This window comes from Mauremys reevesii, linkage group 1 (assembly GCF_016161935.1).
Source record: "Mauremys reevesii isolate NIE-2019 linkage group 1, ASM1616193v1, whole genome shotgun sequence".
NCBI lineage: Eukaryota > Metazoa > Chordata > Testudines > Geoemydidae > Mauremys > Mauremys reevesii.
This window is the reverse complement of record NC_052623.1, coordinates 4,395,471-4,405,748: the sequence shown is the minus strand read 5'-3', so window position 1 is coordinate 4,405,748 and position 10,278 is coordinate 4,395,471. Positions and strand designations below refer to the sequence as shown.

The 10,278-nt window shown below is 40.8% G+C and overlaps 1 protein-coding gene across 1 annotated transcript; it reads left to right on the top strand.

Annotated features, from left to right (window-relative positions):
* The first annotated feature begins 8,718 nt into the window (after nucleotides 1–8,718).
* LOC120397530 (olfactory receptor 52R1-like) lies at nucleotides 8,719–9,666 on the top strand. Its single transcript, XM_039523498.1, has one exon. It carries the CDS (start codon nucleotides 8,719–8,721, stop codon nucleotides 9,664–9,666), a length of 948 nt encoding a protein of 315 aa, XP_039379432.1.
* The last annotated feature ends 612 nt before the right edge of the window (nucleotides 9,667–10,278 follow it).

Sequence of the window (10,278 nt, the reverse complement as noted above, 5' to 3'; positions counted from 1 at the left end):
GAATAACATATGTCACTTGCCTATGGATCCTTTCCTATTTCTCTACATCCTTTCTATATATTGGTGAGCAAAAGTGGACACATTACTCCAGTCGAGACCTCACCTGCACCGAGTAGAGGAATCTTAACACGTACCTTGAGTTGCATATTATACTTTGCTAATATAACCTAAAATTGTGTTTGTCTACTTTTAAACAGCAAAAAACCCACTCCCCAGAGAGATGTAGCTGAATCATAGAATCATAGATATGGCAGGACCATCACCATCTATAACATCCCTGACAGGGGTCTGTCTAACCTGCTTTTAAAAATCTCCAATGATGGAGATTCCACAACCTCCAAAGGCAATTTATTCCAGTACCCAACTACCCTGACAGTTAGGAAGTTTTAACTAATGTCCAACCTAAACCACCCTGGCTGCAATTTAATTCCATTGCTTCTTGACCTATCATCAGAGATTAAAGAGAATAATTTTTCTCCCTCCTTGTAACAACATTTTAAGTATTCAAAACTGTGATTGTGTCCTGTCTCAGTCTTCTCTTTTTCAGTCTAAACAAACCTAGTTCTTTCAGTCTTCCCTCATAGGTCATGTTTTCAAGGCTCCTAATCATCCTCTCTTCCAGATAAATTTGAATTTTCATCATATTCTACAAAGGATTTCCAACTCGTCCCAACTTAAGTTTACACTGTATGCCATGATGTAAAACGTTCATGAAGACAATGAAAAGAACAAGACCAATCATTGATCTCTGTGGATCCCCACTTGTTATGCCCTTCCAGCATCACTGTAAACCATTTATAACTACTCTCTGGGACCAGTTTTCCAATCATTTATGCACTCACCTTATAGAAGCTCCATCTAGGTTGTATTTCCCTAGATCCTTAATGAGAAGGTCATGCCAGACTCTATCAAAAGCCTCACTAATGTCAAAATATACATCTACTGCTTCCACCCATCCACAAGGCTTGTTAGCCTGTCAAAGAAAGCTATCAGGATTTTTTTAACATGATTTGTTCTTGACAAATCCATGCTGACTATCACTTACCACCTTATGATCTTCTAGATGCTTGCAAATTGATTCCTTAATTATTTCCTCCATTATCCTACCTGGTAGAGAAGTTAAGCTCACTATTGTGCAATTTCCCGGGCAGCCCTTATTTCCCTTTTTATAGACAGGCTGTATATCTGCTCTTTTCCATTCTTCCGGAATCTCCCATCTTCCATGACTTTTCAAAGAGAATTGTTAATGGCTTAGACATTTGTTCAGTCAGTTCCTTCAGAGCGTTCTAGTATGCATTTGTTAGATCCTAGTGAATTGAAGACATCTAACTTGTCCAAGCAACTTTTAACTTGTTCTATCCGTTTTTTGGCATCTGAACCTACTCCATGTTCACTGACATTCTCTATGTTAACTGTCCAGACACCAACAGGCTTCTTGGTGAAAACCGAAACAAAGGAGTAATTAAGAACCTCTGCCATTTCCACATTTTCTGGGATTGTTTTCCCCTCTTCATTTAGTAACAGGCTGACCCTGTCCTTGGTCCTCCACTTGCTTCTAAAGTATTTGTAGAATGTTTTCCTGTTACACTTTATGTTCCTAGCTAGTCTGATCTCGTTTTGTGCCCTGACCTTTTTTATTTGTGCCCCTACATACATGTCTTATTTGTTTATATTCCTCCTTTGTAATTTGTCCTTGTTTCCACTTTTTGTTGGATCTTTTTTGATTTTTAGATCATTCAAGATCTCCTGGTTAAGCCATTGTGGTCTCTTGCCATACATCCTATCTTTCCTACACAGTGGGAGAGTTTGCTCTTGTGCCTTAATAATGTCTCTCTGAAAAACTGCCAGCTGTCTTCTATTGTTTTTCCCCTTAGCCTTGCTACCCATGAAATCTTGCCTACCAACTCCCTAAGTTTATTAAAGGCTGCCTTCTGGAAATCCTTTGCCTTTATTTTCCTTTTTTCCCCTCCTACCATTCCTTAGAATCATGTACTCTAACATTTCATGATCACTTTCCCCCAAACTTTCACTTTCAAATTATCAACCATTTCCTCCTTTTTTTTCAAATTCAAGTCTAGAACAACCTCTCTCCTAGTAGCTTTCTCCTGCTCCTGGAACAAAAACATGTCTCCAATACATCCCAAGAACTTGTTGGATAATCTGTGCCCTGGTGTAGACAGCATGAGATGAATTCTTCCATCAAACTACCTACTACCTCTCAGGGATTACCTGTGCTGAGGGGAGAACCCCTTTCCATCCATGTAATTAGTGTCTATATTGAAGCACTGTGGCAGCACGGCTGTAGCATTTTAAGTGTAAACAATCCTTTAAGCAGATCTTCCAGAAAACCATCCAGTCTGGATCTGCCAACATGGGGAATTGGAAAATCTAACACTTCCCTTCTCAGTGTATCCCAGTGGTTAATCACTCTCAGTGCTAAATGTTTGGCCCTAATTTCTAGCTGGGATTTGCCTGGTTTCAGTTTGGACTTCAATCTTCCTCATCCTTTCGCCTTTAGATTACAGATCCCATTATTACCCAGGGTTTTTTCACTATGTAAGTCTCCGCTTGATCATCTTTTTGATAAGTTAAAGAGATACACATCTTCAAGTCTAATGGTCTGGCTTTTTCTCTATCCTCCAATCATTTTTGTGTCTTTTTTCTGCCTAAGTTTTCAATACCTTTTTCCAAATGTGGACCCAAGATCTGGATGCAATTTGTTTCACCAATCCCATATGCAGAGATGAAATCCATCTCCTGCTGCAACTCACCACTCTCCTGATTATTTATCTGAGACCACACCTACACCTTCAAGTCTAATGGTCCAGCTTTTTCTCTATCCTCCAATTAATTCATCTGGAGTACTATGTCCAGTTTTCGGAACCGCACTACAAGAAAGATGTGGAAAAATTGGAAAGAGTCCAGTGGAGGGGAACAAAAATGATTAGGGGGCTGGAGCACATGATTTATGAGGAGAGGCTGAGGGAACTGGGATTGTTTAATCTGCAGAAGAGAAGAATGACTGGTGATTTGATACCTGGTTTCAATTACCTGAAAGGGGGTTACAAAGAGGATGGATCTAGACCAATGTTCCCTCTCATTTTTGACAGGCCATGTGTGCAAAAAATTCATATTTGTGTGCCATGAGGCAAATGTGCCCAAGCCTGTAAAATGCTTATATATTTAAGAAGTTTCAATTTGCAATTTGTGATAATAATAGTTTTACACCATGTTATTTTAAAAATGTCATTTTTAAATACTTAGAAAAAGGAAATTTAACCATTCTTCATGAAGCAGAAGTTAGTTTTAAGCATTACACTTTATGATCTTTTTTAGAAACAATCATGAGCATATATCAAGCACATATTAATTATGATCATTATAAGTTTTTAGGTTGGTGTCCACTTTCACCTTTAATCTATACATATGTCCAAAAAGATTTTTATAAAACTATAATAAAGACAATATCCATCAATTTTTCATGATCTTGAAACTGTTTGTTCTGGTGAGCAAATGTCACCGTATCTGGGGAACTTAAAACCATTTGGCTTTTGAATCTTTCGGCTACTGCAAACTTGAAGTCATTGTATTGACTGACTATAACAATCTCTTCAGTGAGAAAGTTTTCATATTTTGAACAGAGAGATTTGACCTGATGAATTCCAAAATGGAAGTTACACTTAACTATTGTTGCACAATCAAAGGTGGACCACTCCTGGACTTCATCCTCTGGAAACCTGTCTGCCAAAGGTGCACAGAAGATGTTTATGAAAGTTATTATGGAACTGGTATCAGGGGCAGCTCTAGACATTTCACTGCCCCAAGCACAGGGGCATGCCACGAGGGGCGCTCTGCCGGTTGCCGGTCCCGCAGCTCTGGTGCACCTCCCGCAGGCGTGCCGCTGAAGGCTGCCTGCCTGCCGCCTTCCCGGTGACCAGCACAGCGGCGCCCCCCGTGGCATGCCGCCCCAAGCACACGCTTGGTGTGCTGGGGCCTGGAGCAGCCCCTGACTGGTATCAATTTCATTATTTTCTTGAGAGCTCATATCTAAGAAAGCCTTAACATTGTTACTCCATAAGACTGAATCTCCAAGGTACTGTCTTCAGATCTTGTTCAGTTTACCTTGGGTGTAAGAGGTGTATGGCCCCATTTCTGGACATCGTGGATAGTGAAGTCAGCTCCGACGAAACTTCATTCTAAACTTCTAATGTTATTCGGTATTCCATGATATTTAGCTTTTTGTGGCAGTATTTAGAAAGTGGATCAGTATCTTTGCCTTGCTCAAAATATTCAAGAAGAGGATTATAGTTGTGAATAATTGCTCAAAGTGCAAAATGCCTAGAAAACCAGTACACTTCGCTGAGTTGCCTGAAAGTCACTGACTCACATTCAGAAGCATCCACTATTTCCTGAAATTTCCATTTTCTCCAGGATGACCGACAGCACACCATGTAGACAGTTCTCATTAAGGTTTTGATGTCTCTTATCAGCTTGACCTTTTTCCATGCATCGGAAATCCCCAAGTCTTCCTGGTGTGCAAATCAATGTTGCTGGATTTAGTGTGTCATATCACGTTTCAGCTGAGCCGCCACACCATTGATTTTGTCCAACATCGCAGAGGCACCATCACAGGTGAACATCACCATTTTCATTAGATCAAGTTTGTGCTTTTAATAAAACTCTTTGATTGCAGACACTATTGAAACCGCATCACATTCTTGAAATCCTAATAGTCAACCAAATGAGGTTTTATAGTCTGCAGAGTTTATGGATCTATGTTTAAAGTTGAATATCAAGTATCTGTTAATGGATACATCAGCGCTTTCATCAACAGCTAGAGTATGAAACATTGCCAATGCTGTTTCTTGTATGAGGTCATTTGGACAATGCAGTTGATAATTTCAAGAAATTCAAAAGCATAATTTTTACTTCTCCAGGTCGCTGGTATGCACACGTACTTTTCAATTTGGTCATTAACATCCTGAACAGAAAGCACCGAGCTGTTCATTTCAATAGCCAACTGTCAATAAGTACCTTGATTTCTTCTGGGTTTGAGTACTTGCATTCAAGATTAAATTGCCTCCTCTGCTTTTCAGCTGGACTTTCAAGAATCATGCTAACCAATCCGCTTTGTAAGGAAGGGTTTTTGTTTCTAAGTCTTGCATTCCGACAATATACACAAACCACTCCATTGTCCTCACCATATGTGAATATTTCACTAAGTTTAACAAGTATTACCCTATGTCACTTTGGTGTAACTGTCTCTATAATCTCATCCAGCCATCCAGATATAGATGAAGTCACTATTCTTTTACGCTTTACACTTTAAACAGTGACATTTTGGGATTGATTTTTTACCAGATTGGTTTATTTAAAATTAATAAGTTTATTATATCACTACTATTTTAATGCGCTTAACAGGGTGACTCGACAAAAGGGAAAACGAGAGATCATTCAGATCAGGACACCGGAAGTTTGTGCATAGCAAAAAAAGTGGCAAAAAAACATGGGAAAATGATAAAACATCATGAGTAATTTTATGAAGCCCAATGCCTTTGAAAAATTTCAGTGACAAAAAGAACACTTACCTTGGTTCATTTCTGGGAAATCTTTGCAGTTCTTCAGCAGCTACAACCAGGCATTTTGACTTATTCGCACATATTTGAGTTTGTACACAGCCAAGTGAACAGCCTACAAAAGATGTGTGGGTCCCGACCGTCAGCATTTCCAACGTGAAACATTGATCACGTCTTGATGATCGGGACCCACACATCTCTTGTTCATTTGGCTGTGTACAAATGTCAAATTCATCCATAAATGATATTTCGCCCTGGCGCCAATGTAGTATTTTTTTTTGTGTGCATGGTGTTTTGCCGTTTGCATGAGGTTTAGGATCTGTGTGCACATGCACACACGCACAGCTTAGAGGGAACAACGATATAGACTGTTCTCAGTGGTAGCAGATGACAGAACAAGGAGTAACGGTCTCAAGTTGAAGTGCGGGAGGTTTAGGTTGGATATTAGGAAAAAAACTTTTTTACTAGGAGGATGGTGAAACATTGGGATGGGTTACCTAGGGAGGTGATGGAATCTCCTTCCTTAGACGTTTTTAAGGTCAGGCTTGACAAATCTCTGGCTGAGATGAATTAGTTGCGGATTTGTCCTGCTTTGAGCAGGGGGTTGGACTAGATGACCCACAGAGATCCCTTCCAACCCTGATATTCTATGATTGTATGATTTTTTAGGCTCTTTTCTGCACCCTCTCCAACTTTTCAACATCTTTTTTCAAATGTAGACCCCAGAACTGGATGCAGTTTGTTTCACCAATCACATGTGCAGAGGTAAAATCCTTCCTCTGCTCCAACTCACCACTCCCCTGTTTATGCATCTGAGGATCACATAATCTCTTTATGCTTCATCATCGCACTGGTAACTCACGATGAGTTGGTTGTCCACAATGACCCCTAAATTGTTTTCAGTGTCCTTGCATTCCATAATACAGTGCTGTAGTGTGTCGGTCTGGCCTGCATTCCCTGTTCTGAGAGGTTGATTTTGCATTTGACTGTGTTAAAACATTTTGTTTCCATGGGCCTCTCTTATCAAATACTCCAAAACAATCCATACGCCTGCTCTGGGCTCCTCATTGTATCCACTGTGCCAATCTTTCGGTCATCTGCAAATTTTATCTGCAGTGATTTTCTATTTCCTTCCAGATCACTGATTAAAATATTGAATAGCATCGGGCCTAGAACTGATTTCTACAGAACCCCACTTCAAACAGCCCCATTTACTGATGAAGGACTATTGACCACAGCTTTCTGAAATCCATAAGTTAGCCAGTTTCCAGTCTATGTTTCATGTTCTCTGCTGATATATTAGGGTGTTAATTTTTAACTCAATATTTTCCCCTACTAAATCAAATGTATCTGAGAAATCAAGGTTTGTTGCATCTGTGTGGTTCCCTTGATCAACCAAATGTGTACTCTCATAGAAGGATCGAATCAGGTTTATTTGACAAGACCTGTTTTGCATAAACCCTGTTGGTAACTGGCATTACTTACATTTCTAGATTTTTTCTTGAACTCATCCCATAGAAGCTTTCCTATTCTTTCTTAACCTTGTAAATACTTTTATAAAAAAAACAAAAACTTTCCTTTTTTTAAAAAAAAAGAACAGGAGTACTTGTGGCACCTTAGAGACTAACAAATTTATTTTAGCATGAGCTTTCGTGAGCTACAGCTCACTTCTTAGAATGCATAGAATTCTTCGGATACTGTAGCTCACGAAAGCGCATGCTAAAATAAATTTGTTAATCTCTAAGGTGCCTCAAGTACTCCTGTTCTTTTTGCGGATACAGACTAACATGGCTGCTACTATGAACCATTTTTTAAAAATACTTTACATTTAAAGCAGGAATTGACATAAAATTTTCTAGAATTCCTCTTGTTGTTAATATCCTTAATAACCTTCTTTTTGTGATCCAGAGCCCTGACAAACTTGAAGTTTACCCAGAGCACTTAATGTCCCACGTCAATTTTCATAACTTCCAACTTCTATTCTTGGCTACCTATTTTCCCTTTGTCTCTTAATTTTGTATTGTTACCCTCCCACCACCAACAACCAATTGATGCCTTCACTTTACCATTGAACTACATTTTTACACAAAGTTTTTCACTTGGTTGATTGTGGAATCATGAGTTTCCCGCTATCTAATAAACTGCTTTCAAAGAATTACCAATTTTCCTTCATATTTTTCTGTCTAATTTTTTCCTCCCAGTCAGTTTTGCTGACAATTCCCTAAAGCTTTTGTTCAGCTTTAGGGAATTAGTCCTCTTGGAGCAGTCAGTGTCTATAGATAATACTGATTGGAACTGTCCATTTGCATGTAAATCACTTTCATTTTTTATTTTCTTCTCCTATATCATATGCTCCCTTTTTTGTCTCTGGTGTAAACTAAAGAGTCCCAGACTTTTATATATGTTTGCATATGGCAGCCTCCCCCATTCTCAGAGCCTGCCTTTGAAATCCATTTGATATGTGCTATATCCTTAATAGATTAACAAAACTAAACACATTCCCAATCATGTTATGCTCCATCCCATATCTAAGGGATCTGAACATTGCTTTTGTTTTGTCCACTGCTGTGAATGATCAGGTGTTTCTCTTGAGCTGCCATGAATAGGGCCCAGGCCTTTTCCCTGCGGTATGTTCTAGTTGGGATGTTTCTCTCAGCACGTCTTAGCAAAAGTTTTTTTCCCCTCTCAGTTTTTAAGCAACTGGATGAACAAGGATCTCCTTACAGTATGGACTCACTATCCTGGCTCTCATTTCATTAAGGAACAATGATGGATAATCAATATCCACACTTCTGTTTCCTGATGGTGCCTCTTAAGATTCCCCCACCACAAGATGTAGGAAATATTAATCCAGGGAGCACCACAAAATATAGAATTGGATTTAGAAGGGTCATTATTCATTGTTATTTTTGCTGAATAATGAAAATTTTTCGTTGTGTGAAGAGTGACCAATCTGCTTCTCCCATGAGAAGAGCCTCCACTAGTGCATGTAGTGTCTCATATTAATGTTATCTCTCCATTCAGGCATTTCTATTGTGACCATCACCCAAGACCCTGGGAACACACAGAAAGTCAGGGAAACATACGGTACGTGCAGGAGAAACCCCTATGCATCAGAGTTGGACACCTTCTCCACTACTCCATGTCAGATTCCAACACAACTGACTTCACAAACCCCTCCACCTTCATCCTACTTGGCATTCCTGGCCTAGAGGCAGCTCATATCTGGATTTCCATTCCCTTCTGTGCTATGTACGCCATAGCCTTGTTCGGGAACTTCACCATCCTGTTCATCGTCAAGAGGGAGCCGAGCCTCCACGAGCCCATGTTCTATTTCCTCAGCATGCTGGCCATCACTGACCTGCTCATTTCCACATCCACCCTGCCCAAAATGCTGAGCATCTTCTGGTTCAATTCCAGGGAGATCAGTTTCAGTGCCTGCCTCACCCAGATGTACTTTGTTCACTCCTTCTCAGCGATGGAGTCTGGAATCCTCGTGGCCATGGCTCTGGATCGCTATGTCGCCATCTGCCATCCCCTGAGACATTCCACCATCCTGACAAACTCTGTTGTGGCCAAGATAGGCCTGGCGGTGGTGCTGCGCAGTGGCATACTCACATTACCCTATCCCTTCCTGGCGAGGCAGTGGCCATATTGCAGAACCAACATCATCCCCCACTCCTATTGTCGACATATAGCTGTGGTGAACCTGGCCTGCGCTGACATCCGCATCAGTAGTTACTATGGCCTGTTTAATCTTTTCTCTGTGAACGGAATGGATGTGGTTTTTATTGCCGTGTCCTATACCCTGATCCTCCGGGCCATCTTCCATCTCCCCACAAAGGATGACCGGCTCAAAACTTTTGAGACGTGCACCTCTCATCTTTGTGCCATCTTAGCTTTGTACATCCCAGATTTCTTCTCCTCTCTCACACAGCGGTTTGGCCACAATGTTTCCCGACACTTCCTCGTTCTTATTGCCAATGTGTATCTGCTGGTGCCCCCCGTCCTACACCCCATCATTTATGGGGTGAGGACCAAACAGATCCAGGTCAGGCTGCTCCAGCTCTCTTTTAACAAAGAGACCTAAATCTTTTCTACTTGTGCTTTCTTCTCAGACTGAGCCCTGTGCAGATCTGGCTGGTGCATGGTGATAAGGCCTCTTCCCTGAATCACTTACTGGACATTCAAAGTGAGATTGAACCCTTTCCTGTCCTTCCTGTGCTGTGTCAATGTGATAAATTGGGGAATCAGTCTATGCACACTACACTGGGTTGCCACCTTTCTAATTGTTGGTAGCTGCATCCCTGAAATTGCAATCTTGTCAGCTGCGACCCAGTCATCTCTAAAACCAATGTGTTCTCACAACTTATGGGAAGTCATTTAAGGGACACTGGTTTGTGTTTTAATTTTAATGTTTCTTCTTACTTTGTTACTAACTCTTTGGAGAGAGAGACCCCGTCAGCACTCCTGGGATCTATCTCGGCTTTGAGAGGGGGGTGCGGTATAGTGTGTTACAGCAGGAGGCAGATACACCTGAGGTCTAACTAAGAAGATCAGAATGGCCATACTGGGTAAAACCGCTGGTCCATGTAGCCCACTTGCCTGTCTTCTGACAGTGCCCAGTGCCAGGTGCTTCAGAGGAAATGAACAGAACATGGCAATCAGCCTGTGATTCCTGTGGAGCAGCTCGGCAGAAGGC